At 46.1% G+C, this 18,789-nt stretch overlaps 1 protein-coding gene across 1 annotated transcript in view; it reads left to right on the top strand.

Moving 5' to 3' along the window:
- DDB1 (damage specific DNA binding protein 1) overlaps positions 1-18,789 on the top strand; it is a 31,486-nt gene that overhangs the window by 1,601 nt on the left and 11,096 nt on the right. The window contains exons 3-20 of the mRNA XM_080816098.1: positions 1,159-1,275; positions 1,627-1,848; positions 4,045-4,159; positions 5,134-5,231; positions 6,002-6,160; positions 6,769-6,852; positions 7,433-7,549; positions 8,149-8,251; positions 12,598-12,673; positions 12,770-12,878; positions 14,467-14,645; positions 14,741-14,904; positions 14,988-15,095; positions 15,267-15,474; positions 16,259-16,354; positions 16,462-16,573; positions 17,566-17,689; positions 18,023-18,187. Of these exons, the coding sequence (XP_080672224.1) occupies positions 1,159-1,275; positions 1,627-1,848; positions 4,045-4,159; positions 5,134-5,231; positions 6,002-6,160; positions 6,769-6,852; positions 7,433-7,549; positions 8,149-8,251; positions 12,598-12,673; positions 12,770-12,878; positions 14,467-14,645; positions 14,741-14,904; positions 14,988-15,095; positions 15,267-15,474; positions 16,259-16,354; positions 16,462-16,573; positions 17,566-17,689; positions 18,023-18,187 (2,356 nt within the window). The remainder of the gene's footprint in view (positions 1-1,158; positions 1,276-1,626; positions 1,849-4,044; positions 4,160-5,133; positions 5,232-6,001; positions 6,161-6,768; positions 6,853-7,432; positions 7,550-8,148; positions 8,252-12,597; positions 12,674-12,769; positions 12,879-14,466; positions 14,646-14,740; positions 14,905-14,987; positions 15,096-15,266; positions 15,475-16,258; positions 16,355-16,461; positions 16,574-17,565; positions 17,690-18,022; positions 18,188-18,789) is intronic.

Consider the following 18,789-nt stretch of genomic DNA (forward strand, 5'->3'; position numbering starts at 1 on the left):
GCTTGGGGTGGGTGGAATAAGGTTTAGGAGAGAAAATCATCTCTTTTGAATGGGGAGGGTTTCAACTTATATTCTTTTTTTTTTTTTTTTTTAAAGATTTTATTTATTTGCCAGTGAGGGGCAGAGTGCACAAGCAGAGAGGGAGAAGCAGGCTCTCTGATGAGCAAGGAGCCCGATGTGGGAATCCATCCCAGGGTCCTGGGGTCATGACCTGAGCCAAAGGCAGATGCTTAACTGACTAAACCAATGAGGCTTCCCTCAATTTTATATTCTTAAATAAGCTTCTTCAGGGTAGAAGAGAGTCACTAGGAAAAAACTGATCAAGTTGACTTCTTTAGAAGACAAAATTAAAGCAGTTTGCAATGTGGGTCACTACTGATTGAGAGAGTAGGCTCTAGATTAGGGCAGTCCTGGCTTTGTTCCTTATTAATTTTAACTTTGGATATCGCCTAACTTTTCAGGGCCTTATTTGCCTGTCTGCAAAATGGGGATAACAGTATAAAATCTCTGGGTTATTATGATGATGAAATGTTTTTAATAACACAGGAGCTATTACATAGCAAACATTTGTTGTTATGTTAACAGTTATCATAGTATTATCATCATTACTGTCATTGAGATGTTTTCATCCATATTGTTTCATTATATTCTAATTGCATCTGACAAGAAAGCAGTGGATTTAAAATTTTAATTGTAACCTTTTGAATAAAATATTCCCTCTTTCGGGGTCTCTGTTAATAAGTAGGTAAGACTTTGTAGATCCATTTTAGCTTCCATTGGTATTCATGTTTTTTTCTTTCTTCAAATAGTTGGAGAGGATTAGAAGGAGACATCACATTCATCTTTCAGAATTTGAATGGAATGAGTGAGATTAGCTTGAGATGGAAACAGACAAGACATTGTTGTAGGTAGGGCAAAGAGATGCGCAATCATCAAAGCGTAGACTAGGTGTTTACCAGCTTCAGTTCTGGCCTTTTGCACACACCCTTAGGGTGTGTGCATCTGATATGTGTTACCTGCTCACTGTGGATTTTTCTCTTCAGGGAGAAAAGAAAGTTCTTAAAGAATTTAGCATGCTTAGAGAAAGATGCTTGGAGGCTGGATAGGTATTCTGGTTTCAAAAAGAACTTCTTTTGATGGTATTATGTTGGTTTCCAGGGGGAGAGCAAGGACCTACTGTTTATCCTGACAGCTAAATACAATGCCTGCATCCTGGAATATAAGCAGAGTGGCGAGAGCATTGATATCATAACGCGAGCCCATGGCAATGTTCAGGTGAGGTGGCTGCTTCAGGCTGATGAGAGTTTTTTGGATAGAGCTGTCATGACTTGATAAAGAAAATTGAATGGCTGGGGGCAGCTCTCCCTGTGATCAGAGAAATGGGGAGAAAACACTAAGGGTTTAAGCTTTTATGAAGAAAGGAGTCATCCAAGGGACAGGGTACTAATTCATTGAGAATTAGCATTTTGTGAGAAGGTGTGCACTGACATTTGGGCTCCCTGGTATATAAGTTGGAGGCCACTAGTTTTATTACCACCCCTAAAATTATTTTGGGGAAGAGGTGCCCAGTGTCCTCTGTTACTCTGAGTGTTGAGGTTCTTCCCTAACCCCAATTTTACTTCTCAGGACCGTATTGGCCGCCCCTCAGAGACTGGCATTATTGGCATCATCGACCCTGAGTGCCGGATGATTGGCCTGCGACTCTATGATGGCCTTTTCAAGGTTATTCCGCTAGACCGGGACAATAAGGAGCTCAAGGCCTTTAACATCCGCCTCGAGGAGCTGCATGTCATCGACGTCAAGTTCCTATATGGTTGCCAAGCACCTACCATTTGCTTTGTCTACCAGGTACCGGAGCTGGAGGGGAGAGGGAAAAGCTATGTGGCTTCCCATTGTGGGAGTTGATTTTCACTAATTGGACTGTCTGGATTTGGTAGTAGGGCAGGCAGAGAGTTTAATGTATTTGTCCTGAAATGATTTGAACGGCATAATTAATATGGGTCAGATTTCCGTTGCGTCTCCAGTGTGGTAGTACTTAATGAGGCAGGAAGCGCTCTGGCGCTGGTAGCAGGTTTTAATCCCAAGATTACATTCTTGTGGACCTTGGAGATTTTATAGGGTGACCCAGTTTGTACTTTGTCTGAGTCTCTTAACGGCATGCCAGGGGATTATTAAAACTTAGCTATAGAGAAATGATCTAGAAATTGCCCTTATAAGCAAAGAAAAAATGTCTCAGTGATGTTTACTTTCTTATGTCTTCTAAGAAGGGGTTTGCATTTTGTCCAGCACTCGCTTTCTGGTGACTCGCTGGTTGCTGACTTCTATTTTAGTCTGTGCCTAAAACTTCAGCAGAGCTGATCCTGGGCAGCTGTTTTCTGAGCCGGATTTGTTAAGTGGGGGTGGGGTGGCAAAGCATCACACCAACTTGCTGTATCGTGGTAAAATCTCAGCCTTTTAACAAAGAGCCATACAGCATGAGGTCATTTCACTTGCATATGGTTGAATAAATGGTGGAAGGAAACATAGTCCAAGTGCTGTGTGTGGGCACATTTGATAGCCGTGTTAAGTATTGGAAACACTGATGTGTTTTTGTCTATTTCTTAGTGTCACCATAAGTGCTAGAGTTCAGAGACTGGTTGGAATGAAGTTCATTTGAATAAGCTTGAAACTACTTCAGGGGATTTTGTTTGATCTTGCTCACTGTGGTTTAATGATCAGAGCTGAGATAAAAACTTAAGAATTTCTTTCCTTTCTTCAGCTTTGTAAATACAAGGTCGTTAAAACATTGATGTTGGTTATTCAAGGCTGACTCTGTTCCTAGCCTTAGGGCTGCCAGTTTTGTGACCTATCTGCTTTCCTGTGTGTGTGTGTGTGTGTGTGTCTGTGTGTCTGTCTGTCTGTCTGTCTGTCTCAGGGGCCCAAATCAAACCCCCAGCTTATACTTGTGAAGTTCAGTCTTACTGCTGGTCATTGATGGGAAGATCTTTCATCAACTGAAAATGATTATCTTCTGTTTTGTGCCCAAAATTCAAATATTGGTGTAAATATTTAGGGACTTACTGTGTGAAAGGTAGTCATTCTAAGGAGCTATCCTGCCCCGAAATACAGTGTTGAATTCTTTCCATAACTTCTTAAGCTTTCATCTGACCTTTGTGGAGCCGTCTCCCACTGGCCGATGGTACCCTCCCCATCCCTGGTCTTTCCATCTTTCAAAGGTGACTTTGACAGCCTTAGGACTGATTTGAGTCATGATTCAGAAAAGGAGGGGAACATAGCAGATGCTTAGGCGACTGAGCCACCCAGGAGTCCCAAACAAAAAAATTTTTTTTTGAGGTTGATTTTTATTTATTTGACAGAGAGAGACACAGCGAGAGAGGGAACACAACAAGCAGGGGGAGTGGGAAAGGGAGAAGCAGGCTTCCTGCCAAGCAGGGAGCCCAGTGCGGGGCTCGATCCCAGGACCCTGGGATCATGACCTGAGCCAAAGGCAGACAGTTAACACCTGAGTCACCCGGGCGCCCCACAATTTTTTTTTTTTTTTAAGTAATATCGAAACCCAACATAGGGCTCAAACTAACAACCCCAAGATCAAGAGTTGCTTGCTCCACAGACTGAGCCAGCCAGGCGCCACTCAAACAAATTTCTTAGATGTATATTTAGCTTCTCAATGTATGGTTTTTTTTTTAAAACTATTTCATAAGTTCCTTGAGGCCATAGAACAGGCATATATCTTATAAGTACCCACAAATACACCTGTGTACGTTGTCTTTCTTAGGGTGATTAGTATAGTGCGCCAGATTGATTTTTCTAATTCTTAAGCCTGTCTTGATTGGTCGAAATGTTAGAAACGGTAGGTCTGAGCCTCCGTCTACCCAGTCACAGGCTGAGTTGGTGGCTGTCAACCTACTGATGGGTCAGGATAGTAAGGCCAGTGGGATAGGATGGTCAGATAGTGGGTGGTAGTGGCCTGTCCCTTTTAGGTCTCCTTTCTAGTCCAGGCTTCATCCGTCCCGAGGGCTAACCTCTCCACCTTTCCCCACCTAGGACCCTCAGGGGCGGCATGTGAAAACCTATGAGGTGTCTCTCCGTGAGAAGGAGTTCAATAAGGGCCCTTGGAAACAGGAAAACGTAGAAGCTGAAGCTTCCATGGTGATCGCAGGTTGGTTGGGGTTTTGGATATGTCCCCCAACCCCAGGTTGGGGCTTATTGCTTACTCTTGTTGCTACCTCACCTCTGCTCCTTCATTTCGGTGCTCAGGTGCTGTTATACACACTCATTACCCGGCAGCCCTGGGGTCTCCTCTGTTTCTGAATGTGCCTTCCTTTGCTTTTCCCGTTTCTGTCTTTGGGATTGTCTCTTTTTCTTTGCTCCTTCCAAAAAGTATAGCTTTCCTTTATCTTGGGGTAGAGGGGTTAATTAGGAACTGAGATTGATTTGCAAAGTGACATGCAGAAATTATTCTTATTTTATTGTTGGGCATAACATACATTTATTTATTTATTTATTTATTTAGGTTGGGTGGGGGCAATAACATTTAAAAACTGCGAGGGATCTATAGAGCTTACCCAGTCTGTTTCACAGATGAGGAAACCTGGCTCCAGGGGCTTGCCCATGCCTGTGCCGCACTGACAAAGCCTTGGCCTGACTCCAGGCCTCTTTGCTCCCTTTCCTGTATCCTCCCCATGACATTATGTTGTGTGTCTCATCTAGGAGAGAAATCTAAACTCTCAAGTGAGAATTGGCTTTTCTAAATGGTGGCCCCAGTCATGGGGAAATTAAACTAAGGAACAAGGGGGGAAAAAAGCTTTGAGTTAGAAAGGACCAAAGTTTAGGAGAGAAAAGGGGAGGAGTGCAGGCAGAAGAACACAGAGAAGTCTCCCCACCCCCAGAAACTGAGAAATACCGAAAGAGTGACACTAAAAACATCACCGGTGTTAGATGATGCCAGCCTGAAATTTCTCCGACAGCAATCTCAGTTAAAGGCTATCATGTTCCCCGGACTTTGATGTCTTTTTAAAAAAGAATGATTATCTTAAGGTTTGCCTCAGAGTTGGCTGGATCGGTGCCCTTGCTGCTACAGGGCTTGGCAGGTCCAAAGTGCCGAGCATTCTAACGCTGCCCTCTCTCCTGCAGTCCCAGAACCCTTCGGAGGGGCCATCATCATCGGACAGGAGTCCATCACCTACCACAATGGAGACAAGTACCTGGCGATTGCCCCTCCTATCATCAAGGTGAGCAGCGGTCTTTCACCTTCCTGTTTTTTGCTCGTGTTCTTCCCCTGCTCCTCTCTCTCCCCCCGTTTGTCAAAGGGACAGTAACATTTATGGATGTCTGTCATACCGTTTGCTGTGTGTGTGAGATACTGTGGTGGTCATTGGGAATACAAGGAGAGACTGGCCTGGTTTTGCTTCCTGAGAGCTTGCTTGCTAACTAAGAGAAAGAAGTACTAACCCAAGTAGGTTTACCCTTTCCATCAGCTGGGACAAGTTTAAGAAGGGAAGAATTTTGCAGATTTTGTTGAAATCAGAGCTCAGGTCATGCGAAAGGTAGCATAGCGATCAGTTGTATAGACTTAAAAAACTAGTCCTAAAAGTTTCAAACCTCAATGTTTTGTGTTGTAATAAGCGATACAAAATTCAGTTAAATGGTACATAGCAGTGTGGTAGCATTAGCATGGGGGAGGTAATTAGTAGTAGTGAGGAAATAACAAAATCTGTGGGGGCATCCACAGTCCGGTGACTATTTAGAGTGCTTCCTGCTTTCTGCGGATTTCTGTGTTCCAGTGGAATAATACGCGTATAACCATTTAAGGTACATTGAGTTCCTCAGAAAGTTATCTTCAGAAGAAAATGTCCTCATCTTCAGTCACAACGTAGTCCTGGCTAAGTGGATTCCTTGTGCCTGAAATGGCTGGGTTTGGTGAAGGGAGTGGCTCGCAAGGGTTTGCACTTTGATTATGGGAGACACTTAATCTCTGCTGACCATGTCTTCCTCTTGGCAGCAAAGCACAATTGTGTGTCACAATCGCGTGGACCCCAACGGCTCCCGCTATCTGCTGGGGGACATGGAAGGGCGGCTCTTCATGCTGCTTTTGGAGAAGGAGGAACAGATGGATGGCACCGTCACCCTCAAAGATCTCCGTGTGGAGCTCCTTGGAGAGGTAGGGCTTGTCCCTGCTCTGCCCCGTTCTCCTAGGGGTGGCGGATGTGGGAACATGACTCACAGTGTGAGCACTGTGAGCTTGGTAGTACTTAGCCCCCAGCAGCAGACGGTCAGTCCTGCTGTGGAGGGAGGTTTCTGAATAAGCGACATGTGGGAGAATCTCACAGGCAGGTAGGCACTACCTCAGGCATCAAAAGGAAAGAGCGAAAGGATGCCATTCGGAATTAAAGATTAATTTAATGCTGATATTCGGTTCCAGGAAGAGGTTCCCCCAAAAGTTGAAGAATTAGGCAGTGAATTTTAGAGGTTGCTGATTACTCGGAGGAGGCTGGAGCCATTGGGGCTAAAATGATCATTTGGAGCAGGCACCTGTGAGATAAAGTGTAGATTTTTCTCACTGTAAGGATGTGATAGATGGAGTCACAAGCCTCAGAGGTTTAGGAACGTTTGCTCAGTGTGACCTGGAGATTTGAAGTGGAGAATTGTTTCAGCACTCATGGCCGCAGCTATTCATTGGCCTAGCAGATGTCGAGGAGGGGGTTCGACATGTTGGGCTCCCGTGGGGTGTTTGTTCTGATGTCTCTCGTGCCCTTGACTCTCTTCTAGACCTCTATTGCTGAATGCTTGACGTACCTCGATAACGGTGTTGTATTCGTTGGGTCTCGCCTTGGGGACTCCCAGCTTGTGAAGGTGAGAAGACGCTTTCTTCTTCCTGTGTACTTTAGCGCCTTCACTGCTGCTTCATCAGGCTTCTTCTGTGTTGGGAGCATCGCAGAATCTTTAATTCCTCAATGTCCATACTACTCAGCTTTCTCCTTGACTGATTTCACGTCCTCCCTGACTAGCTCTTTGTCTTAAAGGTTCATTCAACAGATGTGCCAGGCAGAGTGCTGGGCACAACAGATACAATTATGAACAAGACCCAGCTGCTGTCTTCAAATAGGTCATGGTCTGGTGTGCCGGACCCCTCTAGAAAACAAAAACTTCCTACCTTCCCTGCAGAAAAATGCATGTGAGCATTTTGCATTAATTTCCAAACTGCTGCTTTGAAATCCATCCTCTGGACTCACAGATTAGAAATTCCTGACTGATTAGTAGGTCTCCGGTAGGCCAGCTATGTTCCTTAGTCAGCAGTCCCCCTCCAGAAGCATGCAGTGGAGCACGAGAAGGGCAGATCTAATAGGACTAAGAGTTTCCTTTGGATGATAACCATCTCTTTAGAGTGGCTCTCTTAGGAGCATTCCAGGACTAACTGTGTTTTTCCTCTTAGCTCAATGTTGACAGCAATGAACAAGGCTCCTATGTAGTGGCCATGGAAACCTTCACCAATTTAGGACCCATTGTGGACATGTGCGTGGTGGACCTGGAGAGGCAGGGGCAGGGGCAGGTAAGGAGTTCATCCCAGAAATGAATAGTTGATACACCTGCCCACTCAAAGCGTGTCCTTCTAGATTTGCCTGTTTGGAGTGGGGAGTGCCCAGTGAAGACAACTTTTAAGAGACTCATTCACTAATCCCAATGATGCAAGGATAACTTCTATTTATCGAGTGTATCTCTTGGTCTGTGGTGCAGATCTACATCATCTGTGATCACATGAGCACCCTAATTAGATAGGAATTCTTGACCATTTCCGAAGTGAGGAGGCTGGGGACTGGGAAAGATCAAGTACCTTGTCCAAATTTACATAACCTCCAAGTCACAGGTGTGTCTGGCTCTAGATCCTGAGCTCTTTCTAGTAAACTAGGTTCTAAGGATGGAAGCCAGCTTGCTAGGAGCAGTAGTAGTTGCTTATTGCTTCTTGAACTAGAACATCCTGCTGCTTCGTAAACTTGGGGACATGGAAATCAGCCTCTGTTAAGTCTGTTTCCTCAAACCTAGCTCCACTGAAAGGATCCTTGCGATTAGGTATAGCTTAATTATTTCCTGGGCATCAGTATAATGGCCCCAGGCTCTGGAGGGAGGTATTGAGAAACCTTCTCTTTGCAGCTGGTTACTTGCTCCGGGGCTTTCAAGGAAGGTTCCTTACGGATCATCCGGAATGGAATTGGAATCCATGAGCATGCCAGCATTGACTTACCAGGCATCAAAGGTAACCTTTTGGTAGACATAAGATGCAAATCTTGTTTGAGTGTCCTTGGCCTTTGGCCTCATTATGCATTGTGAAGGCACGTGGGTGGGATCTAGAGGAAAGGTCACGTGAAGAGTAAAAGTCATAATGACAAATAAGGGGTAGAAGCTTTAAACATATTTAAAGGTACCAAAGTCGACTTGAAAATATGTATTATTGACCAGTCTTGGATAACGGAGTAATGGAAAGGGAAAGTTTGTAAGTTAAATTTAATGTCGTTTTAAAGGAACTAATAGAATTCCTGAGAAAAGAGGAAATTGAGAATATCCTACAAAGGTGTAAGTGTAAAGGCAGTAACTTCTAGAACAGAAATGCAAAGCTAAATTCCAGGAGAACTATAATAATCAAAAAGATCAAAGAAAAAAAAAGATCAGAGATAGACTACGTAGTGGAAGACTTTTGTGATACGTAAGTAGTGGACGTGACTCAGGATGATGTGGCATCTGCACGAGTGTCTGATATTCTGACATGTTGTATCAGTAAATGTGAATGTGCTGCATTCATCTGTTGTAAGAAAAAGATGATCAGATTGGATCATAAAGCAAAACAGTCAATCGGAAAACAAGACAGTCAGAAAAAGATATTTGGACTGTCAGGAGATAAGAGGATTGGAATAGATAAATAGAGGTTTCTGAATTACAAAGGAAGAGATAAAAGTACAAAATCCAGGAAAATTGGTTGAAAACTAGACAATGAGAGTTCATTAAGGCAACAGGATATAAAGTTAATTTACTGAAATCAGTAGCATTCATGTGCAAACACAGTCCATTTGAAGGTATAGTGGAGGGAAGGAGCTATTTGTGATAGTAATAAAAAGGCAAAATACCAAAGAATAAATTGTTCTAAAAGACTTATTTGTCAGAGAGAGAGAGAGAGAGAGAGAGAGAGCGCGCGCGCGCGAGAGCACGAGAGAGCGCGCGCGCGCACACACACAAAAGCTGGGGAGCCGAGGCAGAGGGAGAAACAGGGGAGCCTGATGTGGGGCTTTATCCCAGGAGCATGACCTGAGCCGAAGGCAGACACTTAACCAGCTGAGCCACCTAGGCATCCCAACCGAGGAGTAAATTTAACAAGAAATGTATAAAACCTATACAGGGAAAACTTTGAAGTACTTAAGGATTCAGAGGATAGATTGATCAAATGAAAAACATACCAAGGATCCTGTAAGTTAAATTATAAAGCGGTCTCTCTTTGACCAATTTTTTTTTTAAAAGATTTTATGTATTTCAGAGAGAATGAGAGAAAACACAAGTTGGTGGAGGGTCAGAGGGAGAAGCAGACTCCCCGCTGAGTAAAGCCTCATGTGGGACTTAATCCCAGGGCCCCAGGATCATGACCCAAGCCGGAGGCAGAGCTTAACCAACTGAGCCACCCAGGCGCCCCTTGACCTGTTTATTTTTGCACTTAATGTATCAATAAAAATATCAAGAGGTTTTTTTTCTTGATCTAGATAAGTAAGAGTCCAAATGGAAAAAGGAAGAAGCAAGAAAAGCCAGAAAAACTTAAAAAGGAGCAGCGAGACAGGATAGCTCTATCCGATATTAAAACATACCATTAAACCTTAGTAGATAAAAGTGTGGTTTTGGTTCACTAATAGGCAGAGTTCCTTGAGCAGACTAAAAAATCCAGAAATTTTAAAAAAGTCCAGAAGTAGACACAGTTACATGTGGGAATTTAGTGTATAGCGGTGGTGGTGTTTCAGCTCAGTGAGATAAAGATGATTTTTTAAAAATAAATGTTTTCTTAAATAATTTTTTTAATGTTTACTTATTCATTTAACAGAGAGGGAGAATACAAGCAGGGAGAGCAGCAGGCAGAGTGGGAGGGAGAAGCAAGCTCTCTGCTGAGCCAGGAGCCGGATGTGGGACTCGATCCCAGGACCCTGGGATCACGACCTGAGCCGAAGGCAGCCACTTAACAAACTGAGCCACCCAGGTGTCCCAAAATAAATGGTTTTTAATAAATGGTGTTCCCAGTTATCAACTGGGAAGATACGTTTGGATCCGTACTCTACTTTGTGTACCTTGCTAGAACCCAGATGTAAAAAGGAAGTCATACAAAGGTTGAAAGAAAAGGTTGTCGAATTCCTTTATGATTTTAGAGTGGAGAAGGCCTTTTAAACTGTGACTCAGAGTGCAGAAGCAAAGCGAAAGATTGGTTAATTCAGTGATCTGAAACGCTTCTCCATGGCAAAAACAAAACACTGTAAGCTGGGGCACCTGGGTGGCTCAGTGGGTTGAAACCTGCCTTTGGCTCAGGTCATGGTTTCAGGGTCCTGGGATCAAGCCCCGCATCGGGCTCTCTGCTCAGCAGGGAGCCTGCTTCCTCCTCTCTCTCTACCTACTTGTGATCTCTGTCTGTCAAATAAATAAATAAAATCTTTAAAACAAAACAAAACAAAACAACCACTGTAAGCTGTCATAAGAAATGCAATCCAGATAAAAACGTTTGTATAGCCTTATAGACAAAGGCTTCATCTCCCTAATTGATTGAAATATTTTGACAAAGAAGGTCACCAAAATTCTTGCCCCCAGATTGGCAAAGGGCATGTGTGGACAGGTAACAGGCCTCACTTGTACTAAGGGAGATGCAAATCCAAACCGAATAGTGATACCATTCCTCACCAGGTGACCAGAGTCCAAAAGTTTGACAGCACTGTGTTGGTGAGGCCCGGAGGAAATAAGCAGGCTCATTGGTAGCATCTGCCAAAACTGCATCTGCATTTAATTTAATGAGTTCTGGACAATCCAGATTGTAAGCATGTACTTCCTAGACCTTCATAAAGACAGCGTGATGTAAATATAAGATCATTTTTGTGGCATTGTATGCAAAATAGTGAAGGAATGGCCATCAATGGAGACTTAAAACTGGTACATCTGGGACGCCTGGGTGGCTCAGTTGGTTAAGCAGCTGCCTTCGGCTCAGGTCATGATCCCAGCGTCCTGGGATCGAGTCCCACATCGGGCTCCTTGCTCCGCAGGGAGCCTGCTTCTCCCTCTGCCACTCTGTCTGCCTGTGCTCGCTCGCTCTCTCTCTCTCTCTCTCTGACAAATAAATAAATAAAATCTTTAAAAAAAAAAAAAAAACTGGTACATCTGTCATTAAATGCTGTGTAGCTCGAAAACAAGGTACTGTTCCGTTGTGATAAGGGCTTTAGTATAAAATGGAAAAATGCAGCACAGAACGGTATATGATGGGTTGTTTTATATATGTATATATGTGAGTGTGTGTAACTTTTTAAAATTTTATTTTTATCTTTACTATTTTTAAAAATATTTTATTTGTTTGTCAGAGAGAGAGAGCGAGAGTGCACAAGTAGGCAGAGGCAGAGAGACAAGCAGGCTCCCTGCCAAGCAAGGAGCCCTATGTGGGACTCAGTCCCAGGACCCTGGGATCATGACCTGAGCCAAAGGCAGCGGCTTAACCAACTGAGCCACTCAGGCGTCTCTATTTTTTTTTTTTTTTAAGATTTTATTTATTTGAGAGAGACAGTGAGAGAGAGAATACAAGCAGGGGGAGTGGGAGAGGGAAAAACAGGCTTCCCGCAGATCAGGGAACCCGATGATGCGGGGCTTGATCCCAGGACCCTGGGATCATGACCCAAGTTGAATACAGGTGCTAACAACTGAGCCACCCAGGTGCCCCTAAATTTTATTTTATTTTTTTATTTTTAAAAAGATTTTACTTATTTATTTGACAGAGATCACAAGTAAGCAGAGAGGCAGGCAGGGAGAGGGGGAAGCAAGCTCCCTGCTGAGGCTTTAACCCACTGAGCCACCCAGGCGCCCCCTTAAATTTTATTTTTAAATGATCTGTATATCCAATGCAGGGCTCAAACCCACAACCCTGAGATCAAGAGTCGCACACTCCACCCACTTAGCCAGCCAGGCACCCCTATATTTGTATCTGCTTATAAAACAGTGACTACCGAATTTCTAAAATTAAAAAAAAATTTTTTTGAAGAATAAACAGGAGACTATTGATGATTTATTGGGGGGATGGGTTTCAGGGGGAGGTATAGGAGTGAAACTTCTGTGTACACATTTTAAAGATAAATTTTGATTTTGAGTCATAGAAATGTATCATCCTGTCCAAAATCAAAGGAAGAACTTTAAAATATTAGGTTCAGAACAGTTTTTAAAAACAACTTCTTCAGGGTCTTAAAGCCAGGAAAGAACAGAGTTCCAGCTTCAGGAGGGACTCCACAAAGTTCCTGCCCCTCCTTGAGGCCAGGCTCCCTTTCCTCAGATGTGGGGAACTGAGTGTTGGGCTGTGCTCTGCATCTTTATCCTTGATCTTTGTTCCAGGTCTGTGGCCGCTGCGGTCTGACCCTAACCGGGAGACTGATGACACTCTGGTGCTCTCTTTTGTGGGCCAGACAAGGTGAGGACGAATCTGGCGACTGCTCCAGGGGCTCCTATGATGGTTATAGGGTAGGGGAGCTGGGCTGGCTGACCTAGGCCTTCCCTTCCCCTACAGAGTTCTCATGTTAAACGGAGAAGAGGTGGAAGAAACCGAACTGATGGGTTTCGTGGATGATCAGCAGACTTTCTTCTGTGGCAACGTGGCTCACCAGCAGCTCATCCAGGTAATAACTCAGAAAGGGGCAAGCCTCATTGACTTGAATTTGCTCTAGAGTGGAGTGTAGAGCCCTGCAGGATTTTACAGAAGTCCATTTTTATGGTTCTAGAAGTAACATCATGGAAAAAAAGTAAAATTACCCAATAACACACCACTCAGAGAACAGCTCCTAACTTTGGAGTTACTCCTTTTAGCTTTATGTTTCTTCTGGAAGTATATGCAGTATTTATTTGCATTCTCTTTTACAGACTAGGTTCATAATATTTTTATGTTTTGGGGTATTAATTTTGCACTCAGTTGTACTCCCATTTTCTGAGACATGTGTTTTCCCTCGTTGTCCTAATAAGATGCTTATTCAGTCCTAGTGCTCCCCTCCATATATGGCTGTTGGCAGTACTTTCCACAGTAATTGTTAGAACCAGAGCTGTTACTCTGTTCTGATCTTGTTTTATTTTATTTTATTTTTTAAAAGATTTTATTTATTTGAGGGGGGGGGGAGAGAGAATGAGAAGAGAGATGTCAGTGGGAGAAGCAGACGCCCTGCTGAGCAGGGAGCCCAATGTGGGACTCGATCCCGGCACTCCAGGATCGTGACCTGAGCCGAAGGCAGTCGCTTAACCAACTGAGCCACCCAGGTGCCCCGTGATTTTGTTTTAAATCTATATGCATTATGGGGTCAGATATCCTTTTGGCCCTTGTTAGCCTGAGTCCGATTTCTGAGCACCTGCCCACCCCCTGGTGGTTTTTAGTTCAGAGTGGCCCCCTGGCGTCTTCACTTTTTGCACATCCTCTTCAGCCTTTGGAACTTTATCGAAATGTAGCCAGAGTCAGCGTTTGCCAGTGTCGGGTATAGCACTTGTGTGCCTGAGGATTAACTAGTCCTCTCCCTCTTTTTATCCACTTGGGATTTCCTTTTAGCCAGTAGGCAGTTGTGGATTTCATGAAGGCCAGAGGGAAGGTTCTTTTGGTTTGTGCACCAAGTGTGGGAGGTACCCAGATACTGAATCATTGCTTTGTGAGTTTTTTCTGACTAGTGGCCTGAAGACTGAAGACCAGCTCATGTATCGTTATTAAAGGGTTTTCCTCTTTAAATAGGAGCTCAGCTTTGATAGGTTAAGGTGAATCGATGCGAACATTACGGTGTCATCAACCTGCTTTGTGTTTTATTTCAGTGATGAAATAGGTTGATTAAGCACGTTTCAAGATAATTTCATAGGCTTTTCTAAAGAATTTTATTTTTGGGGTGCCTGTGTGGCTCATTTGCTTGAGTGTGTGCCTTCAGCTCGGGTCACGATCCCAAGGTGCTGGGGACCGAGCCCCGTGTTGTCAGGCTCTCTGCTCAGTGGGGAGTCTGCTTCGCCTACTCCCTCTGCCTGCCGCTCCCAAGCTTGTTCTCAGTCAGTCTCTCAGATAATTAAATCTTGAAGAAAAAAAAAAGAATTTTATTTTTTGCAGGAGTTTGGGGAAGAAAATACATAGAGCAGAGAGGACTTCTGTAGTTAATTTTTAGGGCTCCACGAGGGCAGTGTTTACCACCTTCCCGCTGGTGTATGGATCCCAGCAGGTGCCTGGAGACCTTTGTCTTCTTTTTCTAGATCACTTCAGCGTCTGTGAGGTTGGTCTCTCAGGAACCCAAAGCTCTGGTCAGTGAGTGGAAGGAGCCTCAGGGCAAGAACATCAGCGTGGCCTCCTGCAACAGCAGCCAGGTGGTCGTAGCGGTGGGAAGGGCCCTCTACTACCTGCAGATCCATCCTCAGGAGCTCCGGCAGATCAGGTGTGTGCCTGCCTGCCTGCTCCTTCTCCCCCTTCCCTGTTCTCCGGGCCACCTTTCATCCCCGGAGTCCTTCTGCCATATTCCTCTTTGTTCAGCCATACAGAGATGGAACACGAAGTGGCCTGCTTGGACATCACCCCACTGGGGGACAGCAGTGGGCTGTCCCCTCTTTGTGCCATTGGCCTCTGGACAGACATCTCGGCACGTATCTTGAAGCTGCCCTCTTTTGAGCTACTGCACAAAGAGATGCTGGGTGGAGGTAGGTGGCTTGTAAGGACCTTTTAAGGGTTGGGGTCAGAGTCAGAGTATGGAACAAGACCTTAATGTGCCCCTCTCCCACAGAGATCATTCCTCGTTCCATCCTGATGACCACTTTCGAGAGTAGCCACTACCTCCTTTGTGCCTTGGGAGATGGGGCGCTTTTTTACTTTGGGCTCAACATTGAGACAGGTGAGAACCACACTTTGAGTAGAGGGCTCTCGAGGGGTGTGGAGTTGCTTTAGCCTCGGGGTACCGCATTAAATGAGCGTTTTGAACTTTTGAGCTTTTGAACCTTCTCGACCCAGCTGTTTGTCCTGTTTCCTTCCTTCCTACTTTCTCCTGATGCCATTCTTTCTGTAGGCCTGTTGAGCGACCGTAAGAAGGTGACCCTGGGCACCCAGCCCACGGTATTGAGGACTTTCCGTTCTCTTTCTACCACCAACGTCTTTGCTTGCTCTGACCGCCCCACTGTCATCTACAGCAGCAACCACAAATTGGTCTTCTCCAATGTCAACCTCAAGGAAGTCAACTACATGTGTCCCCTCAATTCTGATGGCTATCCTGACAGGTGAGCCTCTTTCTTTATTCAGCAAGAGCCATTGATTGAGGGCAGCATGATGTTTTCCTCACACCCTTCCCCCTCACCTTTTCCCAAAGTCGAATCAGTATAAAGAGCTGAGATGGGGAGTTTAGAGCTTGGGCTCTCCCATCGGGACTACCATTAGAAACCCCTGGGACACTTTTTAAAAAGTACGGATTTTTTTAATCCACTTCAGATTCTGATTCAGTAGATCTGGGGTTTGGGCCGTAGAATCTGTATTTTCAGGAAAACCTCCCCAGTGATTCAGATGGTTAGTCAGGTTTCGGAACCCCTGATTTAGAGATCATTCTGTATTCTCCTGGAGCAGGGATTCTCAAAGTAGGGTCCCCCACTAGCACCTAGCTGGGAAATCATTAGAAACAGAAACTCTCAGGTCTTGGGTGAGGGAGGGGAGGTTGCGGAATCAGAACCTCTGGCGGGGGGGGGGGGGAGCAGTCCCCTTAAATGAGCACTCATTGTGATGCAAATGACTTGAGACTCACTGTTCTAGATTCTAATGTTACAATGAGCATTAAACGGAAAGCAGTTAAAAATACCAGTTGAGGCTCACCCAGACCTGTTAAATAAGATGGGGGGTGGCAGTGGGACCAGGCATCAGGACCCTTTTTAGCAAGGAGTTGGAAGTTGAGAGCCCTTGCCTGGAGGAAGCTAGTGTAATTCTGCCTTGTTTTTCTTCCCCTTATGGAGTTGCCTCGTAGAATCTTTTCCTTCCTTGGGTCTACTCAGTCTAAACCCAGACCCTTCTTTCCAGCCTGGCACTGGCCAACAACAGCACCCTCACCATTGGCACCATTGACGAGATCCAGAAGCTGCATATCCGCACGGTTCCCCTCTATGAGTCTCCCAGGTGAGGGCCAGGGGAGGAGGTCTGCAGAGTGCGGTGACCTGGAGGGGGAAGGGGTGCTTCCCCTTTCAGACCAGTTCTGAGCGGCACTGCCTATACTTGTTCCCCAGGAAGATCTGCTATCAGGAAGTGTCCCAGTGCTTCGGGGTCCTCTCCAGCCGTATTGAAGTCCAGGACACGAGCGGCGGCACAACGGCCCTGAGGCCCAGTGCCAGCACCCAGGTGAGGGCACGGACAAAGAAAGATGGTGTTAGAGCAGGGCTGGCAAACTGTTCTGGAAAGGGTCATGTGATAGGTATGGCTTTGTCCACTGTATGGGAACAACTACTCCGATTGGCCATCACAAAAGTGGCTGCAGACAACAGGTAGGATAGTTGGATTCCAGTCACACTTTACCTGTAAACACAGGCAAGTGTTTGTGGAGCTGGAGTTGGTCCCCTTGTTGGAGTGTTGGGAAGAGTCTGGGATGAGTGTGGCAGTCAGTGAGTCTGCTACTCCGTAGCCTTGCAGGATGAGAAATTCTCTTTCATCGTCAATTTGGACACTTTGTAGGGTATGCGTAATTGGGGTCAGCACAGCGTTATAGGTAAGAGGTGGGATTTGAAGTCTGACAGGACTGGCTTCAAGGTTTATCACTAGCTCTGTGACCTTGGGGAAGTCTACACTTCAAGCTCCTCATCTGTGAAATAAGGAGGGTGGTAGGGCAGTCTGCAGCCCCACAGAGTAGACTCGGTGGAGATAGTAGCCGACCGTCTTACGTCACGTGTTCTTTGCTTTTCTTGCTCCCAAACATCTGTGGTGGGATTTCTTTCCTTAACCGAGAATATACAGTCTTTACACTTTGCTTTTTAATTCACGTGCTCCCTGCTCTTCCCATTGAGAGAGATGGAGTCTCTCCCCTTACCAGGTTGCCTTAGTTCCTCATTAGCTTTGTTTGACTGACTTGGCGTCCCTGTTTTAGCGGCCATTAGTAGCCCTTAGCTGCTTCTGTTTTGGGCTGCTATGTCAATTTCATGCAGAACTTGGCTCCTGCTCCTCAGTCCCCGAGCCCTGTCCTCCAAGCTCTCTGTTCTTGAGGCTCTCCTTGAGCTGCCAGCCTCGAGTTTTCCTCTTTCGGACTCGGCTTCTGTCCCACATTCCTGGCGGCCCCTTCACCCAGATGCTCCCCGTACCTGGTGTGCCTCTGAGCGGGGCTGTGTGTGTTCTCTGCTCAGGCCCTGTCCAGCAGCGTCAGCTCCAGCAAGCTGTTCTCCAGCAGCACAGCGCCGCACGAGACCTCCTTCGGAGAGGAGGTGGAGGTGCACAACCTCCTCATCATTGACCAGCATACCTTCGAAGGTGCGGACAAGCGCCTTCGTCCTTCCTGAAGTGCCTGTTCTGGGCTCTGATAGATTCCACAGTTGGATAGACCTTGTGACAGACCATCCTAGGTGGAGTCGAAAGGAGGGCGGGACCCCTGGGTTGGCTGGGAGTCCAGGGTGCGGGGCCCCCTCCTGGTGGTGTGGGCTGGTGAGGGCCGGTGAGGGCCTGACAGGCTGGGGAGGCAGGAACAGCAGGAGCTGGGGCCCCAGCACCACCCACCCCGTGCTTGGGGCTTGGGGGCACCCCCGGAGTTGAGGGTTACGTGTGTGTGGGGCTCAGCAGCCAGTCATGCCTCGGCTCTCCTTCCAGTGCTTCATGCCCACCAGTTTCTGCAGAATGAGTATGCCCTCAGCCTGGTCTCCTGCAAGCTGGGCAAGGACCCCAACACGTACTTCATCGTGGGCACGGCCATGGTGTATCCCGAAGAGGCGGAGCCCAAGCAGGGTCGCATCGTAGTCTTTCAGTATTCCGACGGTAGGTGGGCACCGTCCCCGGCTTTGAGAGATCGGGAGTTCTGGGAAAGGAACAGACCGTTTTGGCTTCAGAGCTTTAGTTAAGCAGCAGAAGAGCTTGGGTGTAACTGTTGTGACGCGAGACTTCCTGCTCCTTCCACTCAAGCTGTGGACGGGCTCAATGAGTTCGGGGGGAGGGGAGTGAGCAGACACGCGAGTAAAATCTGGCTTGTGTTTCTTCCTTTTCTACGCTTTGAAAGGGAGACGATGGGACAGGTGAATGGTGGATAAGAGAATCTAGTGGCCAGGATCACAGGAATCTTAGATTTGCTTTCCGCTCGGTTGCTCCGCCACGGAGGTCCTCTTTCCAGCTTTAGCACATAGTGTTCCTGTCTCTTCCCGTTTCCCCTGTGTAAGATGATTCCAAAGACTCGCTGTCAGCCCCCAGATCTTCGCTCAGATGGCCAAGATGGAATTCGGTCTCCATCTTGAGAGTTGGATCTACAGCGTTTGGGGGGAGGCAGACCTTGGACACAGTGTGCAGCGTGGTGCATTCTGTCGGGGCTCATAGTTGTGGTGGGGGTTAACCGCAGTGGACGCTCTCTACTTCCTGCATTCAGATGC

The sequence above is a fragment of the Martes martes genome (genome assembly GCF_963455335.1).
Source record: "Martes martes genome assembly, chromosome: 10".
Classification (NCBI taxonomy): domain Eukaryota; kingdom Metazoa; phylum Chordata; class Mammalia; order Carnivora; family Mustelidae; genus Martes; species Martes martes.